At 48.0% G+C, this 22,642-nt stretch overlaps 1 protein-coding gene across 1 annotated transcript in view; it reads right to left on the bottom strand.

The window, feature by feature from the left end:
- Positions 1–22,642, bottom strand: part of LOC143935561 (solute carrier family 22 member 6-B-like) — a 145,733-nt gene that overhangs the window by 47,120 nt on the left and 75,971 nt on the right. Inside the window, exons 5-6 of the mRNA XM_077459529.1 lie at positions 15,728–15,848; positions 5,836–5,951 (exon numbers count right to left, since the gene is read on the bottom strand). Of these exons, the coding sequence (XP_077315655.1) occupies positions 5,836–5,951; positions 15,728–15,848 (237 nt within the window). The remainder of the gene's footprint in view (positions 1–5,835; positions 5,952–15,727; positions 15,849–22,642) is intronic.

Genomic DNA, 22,642 nt, shown 5'->3' with positions numbered 1-22,642 from the left:
GAGTGGAGTAAAGTGAGGTTATACGGTAGAACATTTTAGGGCCAAGACCTAGGTGATGCAAAGTCATTTTAAGGTAGTCCCAGTCCACCCTATCAAATGCCTTTTCGGCATCCATAGAAACAAGTAGGGTGGGCTGGCCTGGGAGCACCGACGAACGTATTGAATCAGGGATATGGTCCGGAGGGAGTTATCCCTGGCTTCCCTACCAGGTATGAAGCCAGTCTGGTCTTTAGAAACCCAACTAGGTATTAAGGGAAGTAGCCGATTAGCCAGGACCTTGGAGTATAACTTAACATCAACATTAAGTAGGGAAATTGGCCTATAACTACTACACGCTGTGGGGTCCTTACCTGGTTTAGGTAAAACTGTTATGTGGGCCGCAAGAGATTCCGGGCGCAGACATGAATTGCGAGATATAGAGTTGGCGAATGCCGTGTGGTGAGGGAGTAAAATGTTGCTAAATGTGCTGTAATAGCAGACAGTATATCCGTCGGGCCGGGGGCCTTTCCCGTAGGGGATGACTTCAAGGCTGCCCGGAATTCCTCCACCGTAAGGTCCTCTTCTAGGGCCTGAAGTGCGGACGTGGATAACGTGGGCAAATTGGCCTCTCGTAAGTATGCCTGTATGCGATTGCGTTTTTCCCCCAGTGTTAGCGAGGCCGTTTCGCTCTGTACATATCCGCATAATAATCGCTAAAAGCCGCAGCTATGTGGGGAGTGGCGTGTACTAAATTGCCATTGGGGAGTTTTATTTTGGGGATGAATGACCTGGTTTGTTTCGCCTTGAGGGATCTCGCCAGTTGTCTGCCGGGTTTATTTCCCCATTCATACAACGACTGAGCGAAGCGTCGGAAATTTTCTGGCAGTGTCCAGATCGAGGAGGGTTTTTAATTATTCCCTCTTCAGAGTAAGAGCTTTTAAATGGGCCACGTGTAAGGTAAGTTTATGCTGCTTGTCTAATTCTGCAATTTGTCCGATGACCTGTTTGATTTGCCGGCCATGCTCCCTCTTCTTTCTATCTCCCAGTTCAATGAGTCGTCCCCGCATGCTAGCCTTGTGAGCTTCCCATACAACAGAGGGGGAGGACTCGGGAGAAGTATTTTCGATGAAATACTGTTTCATATGTGAGGCTAACTCAGCCACTTCAACCCCGGCAGAGAGGAGAGAGTCGTTGAGCTTCCAATTGTTGGAGCGTTGTACTAAGGAGGGCATGGCCATGCACATTAATACAGGCACATGATCAGATATAGTAGCTGTACCTATATGAGCGGACTGCAGAAGTTGGAGATGATGGTGATCTAAAAAGATATTATCAATGCGCGAGTACGATTGATGCGTTTTAGAAAAGTGGGAGTAATCCCTGTCTTTGGGGTGAAGTATGCGCCAGACATCGATCAATTGTAGCTCGATGAGCTTGCGTTTAAGTGCGGACAGTCTTTTAAATGGAATGTGGGATCGGCCCTGGGAGGTGTCCATTATGGGATCAAGGGGTAGATTGATATCACCCGCTAGGATAGTTAAACCAACAGCGAAATGGGCTAATTTAGAGAGGATCTGGGAGAGGAAGGCAGGTTGATGCCGGTTAGGGCAATACACGTTAGCCAAAGTGCAGCGCGTGTTGCCCAGAAATCCCTTCAAAAAAAGATACCGACCATGATGGTCCGCTATCATTTCAACAAGACGGAAGGGAACACTGCTGCTGAAACCTATGGCCACTCCCTTCGCCTTATTAGTATCAGACAGGCTGTAGTACCATTAGGGAAATTGGGGGGAGGTCAGCTTGACCGGTGTTGTATGCATCAAGTGCGTCTCTTGAAGAAAGGCAATTGAGCATGCAGTCTTTTTCAATTCACGGGTAATTTGGTGCCTTTTTGCGGCAACATGGAGGCCCCTCACATTATATGAGGACATTTTTATGGAAGCCTTATCATCAGCAGAGTGTTACCCTTCAGCTTAAATTTCCAAGCAAGCCACCTGGGGGAGAGTAAGAGGGGGGGAAAAGGACACAGAGGGAAGAGAGAGAAATTGAAGTAGAAAAGACAGTCTGAAACGTCTGAAAATCATTTCTGACATTAAACCAGTGGGAACAATTAGTAAGTCACGCAGTAAACTGCCGTGATCCCTGAGGGGAAGGGGAGAGCAGGCGGCAATTCCGTCCTCAAACCATGAGTCGGGATTCGTAGAGTAAATGCCATCCGCTCCCCTCAACCCCAAAAGGAGAGGGGGGGTAGGGGGTTTGCCGAGCGAGAGGCACATGGGAGCAACGTGCCCCGCCAGTGTTCAGCAAAGCGTTCCTGTAGAAAAAAAAAACACAAAAGTAACAATATGCAATGTATTAAGTAACAGCAACTGAAACCTTCGACTACATTAAAGAACCGGTGAATCCAGTGAACCGTGTCTCAGCCTACGGGGATACATACTTACAGGGAACTCCCTTCGGTCCGGAACATAAAAAAAAAAAAGCAAAAAAAAAAAGACACAACAGACCCCTGCTAGGTGGGGTACCCTAAGTCCACCAAGGTAGTGCAAAGTAGTCAAACTGCAAGAAGTTATGGACCCTCTCCCAGCAAATAGGCATGTTAGTTCTAATCAGGGGCCATGAATGTCCAGCAGCGTTGAACAAATGATCCGGATCGGGGAATGCAAGCATCAAATCAGGAGTTGAAGGAGCAAGTAAAAAGAATAAAAAAAGAAAGGGAAGAACAAAGCGCTCACCAGGTGGCTTCACTCATCCATTCTTTTGAGTAGATCCTGGAAGGGATGTGCCATTGGGCATCTGAAGTAGAGGAGAACTGGGGGATGTGGGCCTGCCAACCTGGGAGATCAACTTGTGGTAAATTGAGGTCCTTCAGGAACGTGGGTAGATCTTCTGGGAACCGTAAGGTGTGGGAGCGGCCGTTTTTGGTGGCAATTATGCAGGCCGGGAACCCCCATCTGTAATTGATCCCATCAGCGCGAAGAAGATCCAGCAGGGGTTTAAGGGCTCTGCGACGGTCAAGCGTGTCCTTAGAGAGGTCCGGGAAGATGCTGATGGTGGCCCCATCAAAGTCTATGGTTGATGTACTCCGCATTTTGAGCATTACAGCATTTTTGTCTGAGAAGTAATGTAGGCTGCATATGACGTCCCGCGGTTGATCCGAGGAGAAATTGCGGGGGCGGAGGGCCCGGTGCACACGGTCAAACCGCAGCAGCTCAGTGACCGGGTTTCCCAGGATCGTGTTAAGGATGCCCCGGATCGACGGTTCAAGATCATTGTCACCAGTGGCTTCCGGGAGACCCCGCACTCGCAAATTATTCCTGCGGTTTCTGTTTTCGAGGTCTTCAAGCTTGTAGGATGAGGCCCTCTGGGCAAACGCCAGTTGTGTGACCGTCTCTTGCAACTCTGTAATAGCGGAGGCCTGCGAGTCCTGTCTGAGCTCCGTTTCCTCCACCCTATCCAGAATGTGCGCCATGTCCCCTCTAACTCCAGTGATCTCCCTTTTTATAGATTTCTCTAGGCCATGGAACATCCCCGCCAGCTCCTTCTTAAGACCGCTGACTAAGATTGACATGTCGGAGCCCCCTGGGGACCCGGGGTCTTCCATAAGTTCGGAGCAGTAGGATGAGGCTGGTGAGCTTTCCCAAATAGAGAGGGAGGGGAGAAGGTGCGTTTAGGGGTTCTGGCGTGGCTACCCCGTTCGCCCGATGCCGATTTCCCTGCGGCAAATAAGTGCTGTATTGATCCGGAGCCTGATTGGGTTAATACTGGCCCCTTTCCAGATCCTTTGTTAGTTGTGGAACGAGATCTAGGTTTCTTTGTTGGCATAATTGTGGCAATGAAGCTGAACGCTGGACGGGGCTCAGGGTCGATCACATTTAATTAAGCATAGCATGTGAGGGTTGTAAGAGCCATTAATAGTTGATGTGGGAGACTCTGACAGCGCTGCGTATTTGGCAGTGCAAAACAAAAGGGGGAGACCCCCCAGGCCACAGCCGTCCCCCGAGGCAGATGGAGCCCTGGCAGTCATAATGGGTAGCTTCTTGTAAATCCTGATGGCGTGCGGAGGGACCCGGGCCGTCTAGCAGGAGGGAAAGGCCCCGATGCGGCCCCCGTGGGGTGTGCTAAGGGGCCCTGAAATCCTGCTGTGCAGGCACTAGGCTTCAGCCTGCTACCCAGGCCTCTGAGGGTGGGAGATGGCTCCGACAGTGGAAGTAGGGGAAAGGGCCGCAGGGTGGTGGCAGCCTCTCACAGTTCCGACCCCCCGGGAGCTTATGGGGTAGCACAATAAACTCCAGTAGCACTCACCCCGGCATCCGGCCCTCGGGCCTACTTAAGATGGCGGCTGTTCGTCCGCTTCTGCGGCTCTGCTATGCTATGGCCCTGGGTGCAGGGAGGCCCCCAATGTCTTCCGGAGTCCAGCGGGGGTCCCCAGGTCATCAGGGGGTTGCGGATCAGCCCCCGTCAGTCTGCTGCGGCCTCCGGGATGGCGTCCGCAGCGAATAGGCCGCAAGATGGCGGCGGTGTGTAGGCCGCAAGATGGCTGCGGCGAGCCATGATGCAGGACTGGGCCGCGCGTACAGAACTTCACTCGGCACAAATATCGCCTCGGTCACCTCCCGCCACCTCCAGGTATGCGTGACGGGCTGATGGAGTCTCGTGCGGTGGTGGATGGCACTTGATTGTGGACGGTGGTTCGGAGCTCTGTCTCCACACGTCCGCTCGGCTGCACGCCCGGCCACGCCCCATTTTAAGACTAGTTAGCTTTATCCCAGAACATTACCTTAATCCTCAAACACTCTCCAGCAATGCATATCTTTCCTTGCCTTGCCTTGCCACACCATTCAGTGCTGGAAGCCAAGGCAAATACCTATTACTAATGTGTGTGGAGCAGTATGTGATTTACTCTTTGGGTCAATCAGTTCATCAACCCCACTGCATGAGAGCAGATTGGTCAATCAGTTCCCTGGCACATGCAAAGCACAAATTCACTTTAAATGAAAGACTAGGCCTTTTTCTGACATTTGTAAAAGTAAAAAAGTAAAAATCCGATGGGCCCTCCAATCCACCTAGAAGGAAGCAGATGGATCCTTTTCAGTTTTTTAGAGGACAGAGTTGGAGGTAGGCGGGTGTAAACGGACACAAGTCTGTTTACATCTGCAGCTCCATAGAGGTGAACGGAGGGTCTGATTGAGTTGGACTGATTGTGGAATGGGGCCTAAGGCTGCATGCACACTGATGCAAGGTGTTTTACCCACACTGCGGGTGAAGCTCAGTGCACCTGTGGCTTTCCTGCAGGTTAGAACTTCGCCAAAGACTTCTATATCTAGAAGTCTATGGTTCAATGAAGGTAACCCACATGTACACTGCACTGCACCTCTGAATCCGTTTCAAAGCAGCACAGAAACCACTGCAGGACAGATATGCCCATATATACACTATGATTTGAGTAATAAACTTACCTTTAAGAACAGTCTTCCATTCAGGTATCGTGGCTGTTGCTGTCCCAAGCAGAGTGCATTTGGTATCACTCCGCCTGTGACAGTAGCCAGTGCTATACAGGAAGCAACGGGTTTTGTGGCTCTGCTCCGCAGCTGCTTGCTTCCTCTGCTGCTGGCAGAACATTCACAACACTGATGTCCTGGAAAAGAGGGTCGGCAACCCGCGATCTGGGCTTTCTGACATGCCATCCCATAGCAGGAGTTTGTGGGCCACATCAGAGGGATCCGCGGGCCACTGATTGGGCACCCCTGCTCTAGCACCTACCAGAATCTGAATTATGAATAGTGAGGCCATTTAATCATTTTCACTGTTATTATCATGGAATATCTATTTATAAATTAAGAACAAATTCATCACCAAGTCATAGAGAGGAAGATGGTAATTTTCCGCATAGCTGGGGTGCGAAAAAGATCAATAGGGGTCATTCTGGAAGTCAATTCTGAGGAATCGTTTGGAGTTTCTAGTTTCAGCATCTGGAGAAAAAAAGTAGAAATGGGAGGTCAGTCTTAATTGCTGTGGATTTACTCTCTCCATATGAAATAGTGACTGGGTTCCAATGCACAATAAGAAAACATCAAAAACAATATATATGTAGCACCCTGTCCTAGACAGGGGCTAATATCCAAATTTAGTTAAACTGGGTAGTAGTCAGCCCAGATTAATTTATAGTTTACTTGTTCATTTGGTTTTCTCCTAAAGTCAGTGCAGTTGTAGACTCTCTCTATTTATATTTTGCAGGGGTATTCACTCGATGTCTGATGTGTCTACCTCTGCTCCCAGCGCTCATAAATGTGGTCAACTCCCTCCCACCTGGGATTAAATCTCAATATTTAGCTGCTGTTATAAAACCAACCTTACCATATATATCAAAATGTGATCAACCTGAAAATTCAAATCTGACCACTAACAGCGCTTATACTACATATCCATGTAATTATCAGTCATCTATACTGATCATGTAGTGTCTTTAGATCCAATGCCTGACTAACGTGGAACAGTGTGTGCTTACATCTCTAAACTTTATGCGTGTTAAGTGGATACAAGCTCTGACATTAGGCATTGGATCTAAAGACACTACATGATCAGTATAGATGACTGATAATTACATGGATATGTACTATAAGCGCTGTTAGTGGTCGGATTTGAATTTTCAGGTTGATCACATTTTGATATATATGTAGACTCTCTCTGCTGCCGTAACTGGAACTTATGGCAATAGTGTGAGAAGATACAGTAAACCTGAGTTATGTATATACTACACATATGTTCCCTAGCCAACCGATAGGAGGTTTATTGCCACTGGTGCATGCTAAGGGGGAGTATATATATATTTGGGGAGGACCACGTGAACTCTCTTCCCTCGGGCTGCTGCCTGGGTAGGGTGTGTGGAGAAAAGCTGAGTGACTAGGCAAGGGCCTAGGAAGGCTTTGCATGCGTTTAGTGCAGAGACCTAAGAGCAGAAGGGGCCTGCCTGTCCAAAGTGGCCCCGGGCTCAGGAAGAGGAAAGGAAAGGAGAAGTCATGTCTGAGATAGAGTACCAGAGGTGACCCTGTCACTTGAGGTCCTATGGAAAGGGAACTCATAGAGAGCCTGGGGAAGCACTGGGATGATGACTAAGACTGCTGCTGCTATAGAAGATACTATTGCTATTGGAGGTTGCTGCTGCTTCTGAGAAGGCACAGGTTCCTGGTTCCAACCTAAAGGCTATTTTTCATGTACTGGAGTCTATTGTTGGAGTCTCTTTAGGTCGTTAATGGGTGTTTTGAATTCCCTACCCCTCTCTTCATGATTGAATGAAATTCCCTTTGGCCATCTGTACACATTTTACACTTATGCCTGGGGACTACACCCTAAAGTGAAATGCCAGGTTTTTTGAGGGTTTACAAACCCTTTAGGCAATGGTCATCAACCCTGTCCTCAAGGCCCACTAACAGGCCAGGTTTTCCATGCAAGCCACCATCCCTCCCCCTCCCCTCTTCAAACCTCTTCCCCTATCTTTTCTCTCCCTCTTACTCTCTCTTCTCTTACTGTTCTACACTTTGTATCTCTTTTCTTTTCCTTGACAGACAACTCACTGTCCTGTCTTTTAACTTGTGTTTAGAAGCACGCCCATACCTGCTTAAATGTTCCACGTACTGGTATAGACACTTTTCTATGTATAGAGCTCATGTGTCCTGATATCTGATAACCGACGGCTATCAGTAGCCCTGTTAACCAGCTACAATGCACAGGTAATATCTGTAAACTTTATTGTAAATATCTGTTGCTTGTCTTGGATACTTTAACCACTTGCTTACTGGGCACTTAAACCCCCCTCCTGCCCAGACCAATTTTCAGCTTTCAGCGCTGATGCACTTTGAATGACAATTTAGCGGGCATACAACACTGTACCCAAATGAAATTTTTATCATTTTTTTCCCACAAATAGAGCTTTCTTTTGGTGGTATTTAATTACAGCTGGGAGTTTTATTTTTTGCTAAACAAACAAAAAAAGATGCAAAAAAAAAAAAATCATGTTTAATAGTTTGTTATAAAATTTTGCAAAAAGGTAATTTTTCTCCTTCATTGAAGTGCGCTGATGAGGCGGCACTGATAGGCTGCATTGGTGGGCACTGATAGGCTGCATTGGTGGGCTGCATTGGTGGGCTGCATTGGTGGGCACTGGTAGGCTGCACTGGTGGGCACTGATAGGCATAGTTAAGGCGGCACTAATAGGCACAGATAAGGCGGCACTGATGGGCACATATAAGGCGGCACTGATGGGCAAAGATGGGCACAGATAGGATGGCACGGATGGGTGGCACGGATGGGTGGCACTAAGGGGCACTGATAGGTACCATTGATAGATGGGACTGATGGGCACTGATAGGTGGCACTGATAGGTGGCTCTGATAGGTGGCACTGCTGGGCACTGATGGGCGGCACTGCTGGGCATTGATGGGCACTGGTAGATGACACTGATGGGCACGGATATGTGGCACTGGGGTGCAGCACCTTTGTTGAGGCAGATTGTGGGCATTGCTGGGTGGCACTGTGGGCACTTCTGGGTGGCACTGCTGGGTGGCACTGTGGGCACTGCTGAGTGGCACTGTGGGCACTGCTGGGTGGCACTGACGGGGGGCACTTATTTTTTAATGAGGTGGCACTGGCAAGGGGCAGGTGGGCACTGGCAGGGGGCAGGTGGGCACTGGCAGGGCTGGCCATGATCGGGACTGATGTCCCGATCACGGCCGCCGGTGATCGGCTCTTTTTTTTTCTCCTCGCGCTGTCAGCGCAAGGAGGAATAATAGCCGATTACAGGCTCCTTTCATTGACTGACAGCTGATCACGTGATAAGGGGTCAGGATCGACTCCTTGCTCGGATCAGTGATCAGGCGAGTCTCATAGACTCGCCGATCACAGAGCGCGCCCCCCTGGGGGCGCGCAGGCCACTCGTGCACGGGACGACGTCAATAGACGTAGTCCCGGCGAATGACGGCTACAGCGCGGGTCTCAAGTGGTTAATAAACATTTATTAAACAAAAAAAAAGGCCAGGTTTTATGTATTACCTTGGGGAGATGCAGACTAGAGCACTGCAATCACTGAGCAGCAAATTATATCACCTGTGATGTATTTCACTTATCTTGAAAACCTGGCCTGTTCGTGGGCCCCGAGGACAGGGTTGATGACCACTGCTTTAAGGCATAATCAGGACATGAAATAACCGCCATGTTGATAAAATAAAGACAAAATAACCAGCAAACAGTGGATGGTGTCTCATCTTTTCTCTGTATGCAGAAAGACCCTTTCTTTTTTTCCTATTCACAGACATGGAAATGTGAATGTGAATTGGCTTCATATAGCAGCAGCGATTGGCACCTTGTGGTGTAGTTTACATCTAACATGGGTGTTTCAGCTCTCAATGATTTTTCTGTGCAGCATTTGCTTTGCACTTTTGAATTAACCATATTTCTTAAACTTGATCAAAGTACACAGTCATCCCTGTATGAGCTCTGTATTTTTACATAACGCAAAAGCAATTTCCTGTCCAGGTGCTCAGCATGGAGGAGCTTTCAGCTGATTGTGAATGCTGGAAGAATAAGAGTCCACAGAGTCTAGTTATATAATTATTTTGTACTGCCTGACACAAGACTCCTTAGACCCCAAACTGCTATCTCAGTTTCCTACTGTGTATGTCAGAGGCCCCTTATAATTCTCCAAGTTGTCATGCCTCATAACCACTGTGGCAACATGCTTGTAGTATTTGGGATACCTTCCCAAATCCCCCCAAAATTGCATTGAATTGCGAAAGTATTTGGGCCTGTACTGATGGGATTTTGTTTACTTCAAATGGGATTTGCATTCCCATGCAGGTCTATGAGAATGCAAAAATACTTGAAGCAGGTCAGAAGGTCAACTGCAGGTCACTTGCACCTGTTAGTAAATTCTGTATTATCTCAGGAGCATCTTAAACGAATGTCAAACCGATGTTATTGATAGTAACCAACAGCCCCTTGACACAGGCTTTTAACCTGTTGCTCCAGGCCTGAAAAGAGAAAGGGCATGCAGCAGCAAATAGACAAGTGTAGAATCCTATGGCAATAAGCTTCCTATCCTCCTTCAAATCTTGCTGACAAATGTTGACATCCACTGGTATAGATGGGAATTGCATTATTTTGGGTAGTATATACATTTATACTACCCATACATTCTTTTTGTTTATTATTTTTTTTCTTGTAAGGTCTTTTCTGCCCTGTGGTGAAAACAATAACAGGGACTGCAGTGCAACATGGCTACTAACTTTAAAGTGGTTGTAAACCCTTCCAAACCACTTTGACCTACAGGTAAGCCTAGATTAAGGCTTACCTGTAGGTCCAAGAAATATGTCCTAAACCTACACGGTTTAGGAGATATTTACAAAAAGACAGCCACCACTGTCTACAGCGCAGGCGCACTGGGCAGGCCGCAGATCACGGCGATATGCCGCTCGTGTCGAATCCCGTGCGCATGCGCGGGAGTGACGTCACTGTGGCTCCGGCGAATCACAGCGCCGGAGCAGTGAGACCCGGAAGTCACTCCGGGATACATGGCAGCGGCGAACATGAAGACGGAGGACCGCTTCGGGGGCTTAGTTCTCAGGTAAGTTATTCATAATGAGCTAGTATGCTATGCATAGTAGCTCATTATGCCTTTGCTTTGCAGGTTGCATTTTTTTTTTTAATAGCCTTTACTTCCTCTTTAAAAACAACCTTAGGTCTCAACAACACCTTGTACCTATTTAAGGAAAAAGATGGGTTCTTTGCAAGATAAGGTTGCAAAATCTGATACTGGCCTCACAGAGAGGATACACACAAGGTATACCACCTTGTAGATGAGAGTAGAGAGAGGAATAGGTCTAATGTTACAAAACAAGACCTTTCCTGAAGTGAGGATACAACCAAATCAGGTCCTCCAAATGAAGGTGTAGGAGGCCTCTAAACCAAGACAGAAAGTACACAAACATGATACTTAATAGTGCTGGGAGCCAAATGCTGGTCTACACCATTTCCCCACCTGCTACCACTATTTTTATAATATATTTTTTACATTAATTACAGGTTTACAAATTTCATCATTAACATTTTTAATATTTTTTACATTTTTTTAAATTGTATTTCTCATGAGGTTGTCCCTGCCCTGTTCAAGTAAATAGGGGCAGAGACAGCAGGCTCTAACTAAGACACTTAAAGCAAGTGATGTCAGAATACAATAGCACAGAGGGAAAGATCTACGCATCCACATTGCTTACATGGATCTGTGAGTTTTTTGTATTTAACCCCCGGTTGAACAAAAAACAAAAAAACTCCCCATGTTTACACAGTTATAAACAGAAAGCCAATGCGGCCACGACATCAAAGAATTGGTGAGTTGCGATGTAATAAACTTTTGTTGTAGGGTTTAATGCCGCATTAAGGAACTTAAATGCATTCCAGCATCACAACCTGGAAATCTTATTTAACTTTGAATATTCATTTTTATATTTACAGCAAACTCCCCCATAAATCCATGTCTGCATTCTTTATTTTGTTGAGAAATCATTTTGAAAAACACCCCCTAGCATTTCTAGCTGTGGCCATTATGACTAAGGGCAGATAATTCATGTAGCATTTATTTCCTGGAAACCATCTGCCACCGGCTTAGCTGAAAAAGCCCCAAGAAGACTCCTGGGATATTGGCCTAGGCCAGAAATGAAGCAACTAAAAAAATGTGGAAAAAGAGTAAATAATATACCTTCCTATCTATTTGCTGATACTAATAGCATAAGGATTAAAACAGTTAAAGTTGTTTGAGAGAGTTTAGTTTTGTTTAATGGACAGAAGATGAAACAACTTTGAAAACAGAGCAACAGTTTACTCACCATTACAGCTAATCTTATATGTGAATGGCAACATCACATATAAGATAAGGCTAAGGGTTTTTATTATGTGTGTGTGTTTGTGCATAATAAATTTATATATTTTTCTAAATTGACTTATACTCCATGACTAGTAGCACCCAATGCAATTTATCTACTATTGAAGGCTTTTTATTATGTGTGTGTTTGTGCATAATAAATTTATATATTTTTGTAAATTGACTGTTGTAAGTTTATACTGTACCATGAGAGTCCATGTTGCCTCCACAACTGTCCAAATTTCTAATTAGTAATAGGATGAAGGTACATTAATTTTTTCATAACAAGTAGCGTTTATATATATTTTGGTATTGCTGTAATGAATCCCAGTAATAGTGAAGATGGTATTTAAATATTACAAGTATTTTTTTTTCATTTTGGAGATTTCCCTTTACTTGCTGTTCCATTCTCAAACAGGAAGTGAGAGGGAAGTTAAGGGAATTCCTCATAGGAAGATTTCCCCTCTATTACTTTTCTGAGGATAACTGAAGATTTGCTATTTTCTTTACTTTTTACTTTTACTTTTAATGGTAATGGTAAACAGGGCAAATAGAAATAGATAATACAAATACAATACAAATAGAATCTTCTGAACAGGGCCACAGACAGCAAAAAAAAAACTGATAAGGGTTCTAACCCAAACCAAAAAAAAAAAGTTTTGCCTTTAGTTACATTTAAACTCTGACTGAAACATTCTGTATGCAGGTTTACTCCAAAAAAACACAGAGGATACAGCAGCAGAACGTTAACAATAGCATTTTTCAGCAAAAACTAAGCACCAATAACAGAGGTAGGAGTTTTAACACAAGAATTAAAAAACTAGAGAGAAAAAAGCATTGTAAAACTAGCTAGCGAAAGCACGATTTTCAATTCCAATTTTAGTCTCCAATTTACTAGAGAAAAATATCAGGGTTTTAATACAAGAATTTAAAAGAACACAGACAATACAACAGTGGCCAGGAGCGAGAAGCCATGTGGGCGACACAGCAAACATGTGGAATAAGCTGCTCTGGTCAGATGAGACCAAAATGTAACTTTTCTGAAACTTAAAACTTTAGTTTTGCTTTTAGTTCAAAATTGAACTGAAAGAAAAACGCTATGTGTGGTGGAAAACTAACACTGCACATTAAAGAGGAAGTAAACCCTGATGGGTTTACTTCCTCTTTTTTTCCCTGCAAAGGTAAAGCATAATGGACTACTATGCATCGCATAGTAGCTCATTATGTGTCACTTACCTGACACAGGAGCCAGCGAAGTCGCCGCTGATCCCTGTAGTCCGCCGCGTCCATCTTGCTGGTGGCGTCTCGCAGCTCCGACCAATGACAGCGGCGAAGCCGCGATGACGTCACTCCCGCGCATGCGCACGGGAGTCGCGCCTCGCAGCTCCGCCGCTGTCATACGGCGAGGCCGCGATGACGTCACTCCCGCGCATGCGCACGGGAGTCGACAAATTTGGCAAATCCATTCTTGGATTTGCCGCATTTAGTGCGCATGCGCGCCGCTGTCTACGGCGCATGCGCCGTAGACAGCGGTGCCCATTTTCGGGCAAATATCTCCTAAACCATATAGGTTTAGGAGATATTGCTTGGACCTACAGGTAAGCCTTAATCTAGGCTTACCTATAGGTCCAAGTTGTTTGGAAGGGTTTACTTCCTCTTTAACCTGAACACACCATCCCCACTGTGAAACATGGTGGTGGCAGCATCATGTGACTATGCTTTTCTTCAGCATGGACAGGCAAGCGGGTCAGAGTTGATGGAAGATGGATGGAGCCAAATACAGGGCAATCTTAGAAGAAAATCTTTTAGAGACTACAAAAGACTTGAGTCTGGGGCAGAGGTTCACATTCCAGCAGGACAATGATTCTATATATACAGCCAGAGCTACAATAGAATAGTTTTGATCAAAGCCTATTCATGTGTTAGAATGGCCCAGTCAAAGTACAGATCTAAATTCAATTGAGAATCTGGGGCAAGACTTGCTGTTTACAGATGTTCTCCGTCCAATCTGACAGAGTATTTTTAAAAGAAGAATGCTCTCTAGATGTGCAAAGCTGGTAGAGACATACCCAAAAAGACTTGCAGCTGGAATTACAGCAAAAGGTGGTTCTACAAAGTATTGACTCAGGGAGGCTAAATACATATGCATGCCACACTTTTCAGATATTTATTTGTAAAAAAAATTGAAAACCATATATAATTTTCCCTCCACTTCACAATTATGTGCCACTTTGTGTTGGTCTATCACATAAAATCCCAATAAAATACATTTAAGTTTTTGGTTGTAACATGACATAATGTAGAAAATTTCAATGGGTATGAATACTTTTTCAAGGTACTGTATATAGTAGGTGCCCAATAATGGGGGAAAAAAATTGATGAAGGCTCTGATAAAGGGGGTTTGGATTTATTTATTTGCAGGCTGCTCATCATTGTGTTGGCACGTATGGTGTACCAAGTGTCTTACAATAAGATGGCAGTTTTTTGGTAGATGTGTTTGAAGGGGTGGTCTTTGTTTTTATATATGCGGCATCAACTCTTTAAGTCATGAATACCTTTACCATTTATTTTTAACCATTACAATTTTACTACATAAGGAGGAGGTGCTCTGCTTATACTGATTATAGAAAAAATATAGGAAAAAATGCCCCAGGGATATTATGGGTAAGGGTTTTGATGAGTATTAATGAGTAGAGAAGTGTAGAAAAAATAGAAAAAATAACAAAATTTTATTCAAAAAATATATACCGTAAAAGTACAAATACATACTAAAACCATAAATAAGACAATACAGTAAAGCTAAATCTCCGGTAAAGCAGGTCAGAGAGACTCTCAATGTCAAGAGCATCAACTGACATAACAGGATACCCAACATGTTTCAGAAAAATCATTACAGTTTCTTCTTCAGGGGTATGAAGATATATACTGTAGTGTCTAGCATAAAGACAAATAAGTACAAATTAGAAATATAATGTGTGAAAAGATTATACTGATTATAATCCACCTGAAGTACAAAGACCAAGAAGTGCATAGTTAGTAATTGATTGCTACGGAAAAAATCTAAATTGCTTCATTAATTTGCTGTTTCCCTAATTGCAAAGGAGTTGCGTTCACCTGGAGCCTATGCTTGACCCAAACCTCATCCCTTAACAGAAGGTATTCACTATGTCACAGATCAGGGATCTGTTTCCACTACTAGGTGGACTGGGCAACAGGGGGTTGATAGCAGCAGCTAAAACTAGGCAGTAGTATTGGCCATGACTGAATACCTGAAGACTCTGATGGGGAGAACCCAACATGCTCATTGGAAGTGGAATTGAGAGCCCGTAGAAAGGCTGAGTCTAAGATACTGCCTTGTCTTCAACAGAACCCCTGATGGTGGGGATGGATTTGGTTGCAGGGGATGTCCAGATTGTGACCCTCCAAATCAGCTGATCAGGCAGCTACTGGGAACCAAGAGTAGGTTGCTGGAGATACTGAGACACTCATGAGATGAATAAAAGTATAGGCTGGACAAACACTGTGAACACATGGGTTATGGAAACAATACTGGAAACAAAAGTATTGGGAATCAAAAGAGAACACAAAGGGTCCAAACGCTAGTGTGTGGAACGCATCGCTCAAACACTGAGCACCCTGCACACTAGCCTTTGAAGGCAGCGTCCCCTCTGTAATTGGCTGAAAGTGGACGCACACAGAGGGAAAGACCCAGCACAGAAGCATTGAACAGGTAAGTGTGACACCTCAATCTCATTGCATCACATAGCCCTAATAATCGAAGATTATTACTCATTTAAAAAAAGTAAGACAAATATTTTCAAGTGGAGCAACGTTTACCTCAAGAGTAACAGGGCTTCCATCTTTGTCCCCGTTAATTCTTACTACTCGATTCAGATTGTAAAGAGCTTGTCGAGAACGCTTTGCAAGCACAAGCCAGCGAAATGACTCTGGGACCCAACTATCATTAGTGACATAGGAAGAAGAATGGAAAAACTGATTAATATTCAAAAGCAATGCACGCAAACTGGAAAGCAATTAGCTGTCTGCATGGGCGTCCGCAGCAGGGGGCAAGGGGGGTCAAGTGCCCCCCCTGGAATCCCCAAGGTGTTGCCACTGCCGCCGCCGCTGCCATGCTGCATTATTTTTTTTTCTGAGTCCGCTCTCTCCTGTGTATCACAGCGCTGGATGGCTGTGTTCGGCGGCCGCTCTGTAACACAGTCCCGCCCCCCCAGACCATCTCGTGTGATAGTAGAGAGAATCAACGCTCCGCCTGGGGGGGCGGGACTGTGTTACAGAGCGGCCGCCGAACACAGCCATCCAGCGCTGTGATACACAGGAGTAGATGTCCATCCGTGCTACAGTGCCTGGATAGGAGGATCGAGGGGGGGAGGGGGGCTGCAGTGCTCTCCTCCACCACCGCACTCTCCTGCCCCCCCTGCTCTTCTCTTCCACCACCGCACTCTCCTGACCCCCGTGCTCTCCTCCACCACCACACTCTCCTGACCCCCCCCCAGTGCTCTCCTCCACCACCGCACTCTCCTGCCCCCCCCCCCTGCTCTTCTCTTCCACCACCGCACTCTCCTGACCCCCGTGCTCTCCTCCACCACCACACTCTCCTGACCCCCCCAGTGCTCTCTTCCACCACTGCACTCTCCTGCCCCCCCCCATTGCGCTCCTCCACCACCGCACTCTCCTGCCCCCCCCAGTGCTCCTCTCCTCCACCACCGCACTCTCCTGCCCCCCGTGCTCTCCTCCACCACCACACTCTCCTGCCCCCCCGTGCTCTCTTCCGCCACCGCACTCTCCTGCCCCCCCCGCTCTTCTCTTCCACCACCGCACTCTCCTGACCCCCCCAGTGCTCTCCTCCACCACCGCACTCTCCTGCCCCCCCCCCCCAGTGCTCCTCTCCTCCACCACCGCACTCTCCTGCCCCCCGTGCTCTCCTCCACCACCACACTCTCCTGCCCCCCCGTGCTCTCTTCCACCACCGCACTCTCCTGCCCCCCCCCGTGCTCTCTTCCACCACCGCACTCTCCTGCCCCCCCCAGTGCTCTTCTCTTCCACCACCGCACTCTCCTGCCCCCCCAGTGCTCTCCTCCACCACTGCACTCTCCTGCCCCCCCCAGTGCTCTCCTCCACCACCGCACTCTCCTGCCCCCCGTGCTCTCCTCCACCACCACACTCTCCTGCCCCCCCGTGCTCTCTTCCGCCACCGCACTCTCCTGCCCCCCCCGCTCTTCTCTTCCACCACCGCACTCTCCTGACCCCCCCAGTGCTCTCCTCCACCACCGCACTCTCCTGCCCCCCCCCAGTGCTCCTCTCCTCCACCACCGCACTCTCCTGCCCCCCGTGCTCTCCTCCACCACCACACTCTCCTGCCCCCCCGTGCTCTCTTCCACCACCGCACTCTCCTGCCCCCCCCCGTGCTCTCCTCCACCACCGCACTCTCCTGCCCCCCCCAGTGCTCTTCTCTTCCACCACCGCACTCTCCTGCCCCCCCAGTGCTCTCCTCCACCACTGCACTCTCCTGCCCCCCCATGCTCTCCTCCACCACCGCACTCTCCTGCCCCCCCAGTGCTCTTCTCTTCCACCACCGCACTCTCCTGCCCCCCCAGTGCTCTCCTCCACCACCGCACTCTCCTGCCCCCCCCCAGTGCTCTCCTCCACCACCGCACTCTCCTGCCCCCATGCTCTCTTCCACCACTGTGCTCTCTTCCACCACCGCACTCTCCTGCCCCCCCCAGTGCTCTTCTCTTCCACCACCGCACTCTCCTGCCCCCCCAGTGCTCTCCTCCACCACCGCACTCTCCTGCCCCCCCCAGTGGTCTCCTCTACCACCACACTCTCCTGCCACCCCCTCCAGTGCTCTCCTCCACCACCACACTCTCCTGCCACCCCCTCCAGTGCTCTCCTCCACCACCAAACTCTCCTGCCTCCCCCCAGTTCTCTTCTCCACCGCCACGCTCTCCTGCCCCCCCCCCCAGTGGTCTCCCATCACCACCACACTCTCCTGCCACCCCCTCCAGTGCTCTCCTCCACCACCACACTCTCCTGCCCCCCCCCCACAGTGCTCTCCTCCACCACCACCACACTCTCCTGCCCCCCCCAGTTTTCTCCTCCCCTGTTCTTGCTGCTCTCCAGCTCTCCCCATCCTTCTCTAGCCACCATCCCCAGTGCTCTCCGCCCCTGTTCCCCCCAGTGCTCTCCCCCCCCCCCGTGCCCTCCACTCCCCCCAGTGCTCTCCCCCAGTGCTCTCCTCTCTCCCCCTGTTCTTTCCCCTCCAGTGCTCTCCCCTCAGTGCTCTCCCCTCCCCCCAATGCCCCCCCCCCTGTTCTTTCCCCCCCCCCAGTGCTCTTCAGCTCTCCCCATCACTCTCTAGCCCCCACCCCAGTGCTCTCCAGCCCTCCTTACTCCCCACCCCTGTTCTATCTGCCCCCCTGGTGCTCTCCAGCCCCCCCCGTGCTCTCTACCGTCCGTGCTCTCCACTCCTGTTCTTTTTGGCTCCCCCTTAGCACCCTCCACTCCCCACCCCTGTACTCTCCTCTCCCCCTGCATTTTGCGCCCACCCATGTGCTCTCCACCCCCCATAGTGCTCTCCAGTCCCCCGTGCTTTCCACCCCTGTTCTTTTTGGCCCCCACTGGTGCTCTCAAGCTCCCCCCCATTGCTCTCCACTCACCCCTGCTCTTTGTGCCCCCCCCAGTGCTCTTCACCACCCCACACTCTTAGACCCCCCAGTGCTCTCAGCCTACCGTGCTCTCTACCCCTGTTCTTGTTGGCCCCCCCAGTGCTCTCAAGTTCCCCCCCAAGCACTCTCCGCTCCCCACCCCTGTGATCTCCACTCCCCCTCACTCTTTGCCCCCACCCATGTGTTCTCCAACCCCGCCAGTACACTTTGCTCCCCCTTCTCTCAAACTCTTTGCTCCCCCTTCTCTCCAACTCCCACTCAGTGCTCTCCACTTCACTCCACTTCCCCAGGACCGGAGGGCAGGCTGACTGGGGCCAGAAAATGAGGACGGCTGAAGGTGCAGGTGGCCAGGGACCACTCCATCTCACAGCAGACAGATCCTCTGGAAGGAGCACCGTCCCCATCCAAAACGAGAACAGACCCTGCCTGCTGCTGGCCGTCATGGATATCCTGCTGGCATGCAATGTACTGTACCGAGCATAAACAACACACCTTCCCACAGACAGGGACTGCAGACTGGGACATGGGGCACAGGAGGGGCTGCAATGATGTGCACAGTGAGACTGCATTCACGGCACAGTAAAGCTGCATTTTATAGACACGGTGAGGCTGCATTTGATGGACACAGTGAGGCTGCATTTGAAGGGCACAGTGAGGCTGCATTTGAAGGGCACAGTGAGGCTGCATTTGAAGGGCACAGTGAGGCTGCATTTGAAGGGCACAGTGAGGCTGCATTTGAAGGGCACAGTGAGGCTGCATTTGGTGGGCACAGTGAGGCTGCATTTGGTGGGCACAGTGAGGCTGCATTTGGTGGGCACAGTGAGGCTGCATTTGATGGGCACAGTGAGGCTGCATTTGATGGGCACAGTGAGGCTGCATTTGATGGGCATAGTGAGGCTGCATTTGGTGGGCACAGTGAGGCTGAATTTGATGGGCACTGGTGAGGCTGCATTGAGCTCTTGCATCAAGTCTGCAGTCTCTGTCCATCTCCTGTAGCATGTCTGAAGTCTCTGAGGGAGTCTGGAGAGGAGTCAAAAGTGGGAGCACCGCCGGGATGGGGGTCATGGGAGAAGTCAGACTTGTGTGGACTGTGGATAGGAGACTATAGGATAAGACCTCCAAGCTGGAGCCGACTGACTGAGCCCTGCACAGTGCACCTGAGAGGAGGTCAGTGAAAGCACCGCCAGGCCAGTCGGGGGTCACTGATGTAAGGGGGGAGTGAATACGATAATGTAAGGGGCACTGATATAAAGGGTTTCCTCCTTATATTAGTAACCCACCCCCCTTACCTTAGAGTATTCTTTCTGCAGAAGGTGGTTCCCCCCCCCCACGTTCAGAGTTTCTGGGGTCCCCCTTGATGATTGATCACTTACCACTATTAACTGGAATTTGAATATATATAGCTCTATGTGATTTCATATCTATATCTAATACTCTCTTCATCAAATGTGCTTTAAAATGCATGTTTTTTCCCTTTCATGAACAAGAAAATAATGACGTTATGCTGTTGGGCTGGTATAATAATGCTGTGAGGCTGGTATGAAATTTTTTCCAGGGCTGGTTTTTGAAAGCATGGGCGTCCGCAAGGTTACTCAGGTGGCTGCGTACCATGCCCATATAGCCTAGAGAATGTACATCTTTTTACATTGCAATACATCTGTTGTGGCCATATTTTTATCTTGATGAAAACAGTCTATACAGTGACAGTATGAGATCAAAATATGGCCACAACAGATGTATTGCAATGTAAAAAGATGTACATTCTCTAGGCTATATGGGCATGGAACACAGCCGCCAGAGTCACTTCCAATACAAAGTGAAGATGAATTATCTGTTATATAACACATATGTATTACCAGTGTAAAGACTTTCATGAGATTGTCGAAAAGGGGCGGAGCATGAGTGGCCTTGAAATGATGCCCCCCCTTGGAAAAAGTTCTGCGGACGCCCATGGCTGTCTGTAACACATCCTTGTTACCTAATTCATGTGCTATTTAGAGAAACCAGCTTTTTTTCTTGATTGTACATTACAGGACCCAGGATGGTATTCTTAAACTACCAGGTCCTACTGCCGCCTACAGAATATTGTACATTAGCAAAGCAAAGTTGTAATATGACCCCTCCCACTCCCAGGCTAGTGCCCTTAGGAGATGGTTGTCTTTTATCAGCTCTGAGAGATAAACTATTTTTAGATTTCTTTGCAAGATTTTTTTTTTTTTCTGCCAGTAAGACTCTTAGCTGCTACACAGCCAATGCACAACAATTCAGGAGGGCTTTCATTGGCTGTGCCTTGGGGATCACACCTGAACCTTACTAGAAAAAAGATGTGAAGCTGGTTGGTAATGTTGCTTTGGACACTGGATCCTGCGTTAAGACACTCACTTTGCCACACAGTTTACACAGTGAATCATGTTAGCTACAGGGTGCTGTATAGGTCCAGGGCCATGGTGCTGAGTGATCTTGACCCCCAAAGACCCCTTAGGTTGAGTGATGAAGACTGTCCATGTTATGCTGAGGTCTTACATGGGCTGCAACACTTCAGTGTGCTTGAATTACCGTATGCATTCCCTGCTCCATGTGGGCTTATAACAAACAAAAAGGGAAGGGAACCAAACAAATGAAAGGTACGCAACTGAGTGGGACTCAGTGGCAAAAAAGCATATGGGAAAATGTGCACTGTACAAGAAAGAAGACACAGAACCAGGTACCATTTTAATAGAGCCCATGCGGAATTAGCCAGCTTCACAAAAGCTATGGCATATCCTCCTTTGGGCACATCCCTGGACGGCCTTACCAAAGATGTTCTTGCACTTGATCCAGAACATGGTATTCTAGGGTTACAAGCCATACTTCCTCTGTTTAAAAGCATAGTGAGGAAGTGTACTCTATCCTTTAAGATGAATTGGTACATACGAAAGTATAATCTGTGGACATGACTTCTATGCTTGGGGTTATCCTTTGTTTAGACTTTAGTTACACAGTCCACACTGCATAACTCTCAGAAGTTCTCGTTCTATCTATGATTCCAGGACTGTCTGATGTGTGGTTCAAATCAATAAGAACAGCATTGTCTGCTTTAAGCCTGGGAACCAGCTGCTGCTCCTCAGAAAAAAAAAAAATCTATCAAGGATCTGTCAGATTCTTAATCAGTGTTTCTGCAGCAGAAGGCTCAGAGGCTGCTATAACTGCATGTAAGCAGACGTAATTTAGCCTCCCTGCAAGGGTAGTGCTGTTCGGCGGCTGCTGTGCAGGGAGGGTGGAGGACAAGAGGAAAATCATCCATGTTTACAGAGTTTGCTGTTCTCTCTCAAAATTACCACAATAATATACTTTGCTGCATAAACCAGTCCCTGTGAGTTTTCATTCCCAGTGAGCAGTGAGCCCGGCCCACACCTGCGTGCGGCTATATCAGACAAAAAGAGCACTGTTGGCTACCCCAGAACTGGTGGTATATTTTGAGCTGGAGAGATCCAATATCAAGGGATTGCTCCCCTTGCGCTTGGGATTCAACATGTTGCACTGCTGGATAGACACCAAATAATTTAGTCTACCAGGTAAAAACCTTGAGTACTCACAAATCGGCTGCTGAGATCAATAAAGGTCCAATAGCTGAAGGTGATCAGGTCATTGTAGGCGATAGCAACTGAATGGTGGGAAGAGAATATGGAGGGCGCTTTTGCAACATTCAATTTAATAGTAGCAATTCATCAACAATTTAACCTTTTTTGTGAAGATCAAAGGAAAAGGGGGGAGATAATAGTGGCATAGTATGGGGGGGGGCAGTCGGTCCACTCGCCATGGGCGCAACATTTTGAGGGGTGCAGAAATTAGTTCACATCCCATGGAAAACCGGTGGCTCTGTCCACCTACTCTTTTCCTCCCCCTCCTCTGATGAATGCTCCATCCTCTGAGGGCGTGGGTGACAGCCCTCTCTCTCTGCACATGTGCTTAGTCTCTCTCTCCCTGCCCCCCCCTCTCTCTCCCTGCCCCCTTTCTCTCTCTCCAATCCCTCTCTCGTCCCTGCCCCCCTCTCTTCCTCATTCTCTGCCATCCCCTTTCTCCTTCT

Source organism: Lithobates pipiens, unplaced genomic scaffold (genome assembly GCF_037356315.1).
Source record: "Lithobates pipiens isolate NorthernLeopardFrog02 unplaced genomic scaffold, aLitPip1_a1.2 Scaffold_10, whole genome shotgun sequence".
NCBI classification, from domain to species: domain Eukaryota; kingdom Metazoa; phylum Chordata; class Amphibia; order Anura; family Ranidae; genus Lithobates; species Lithobates pipiens.
Note: the sequence above shows the minus strand (reverse complement) of the source record. Positions and strands in the feature narration are given on the sequence as shown.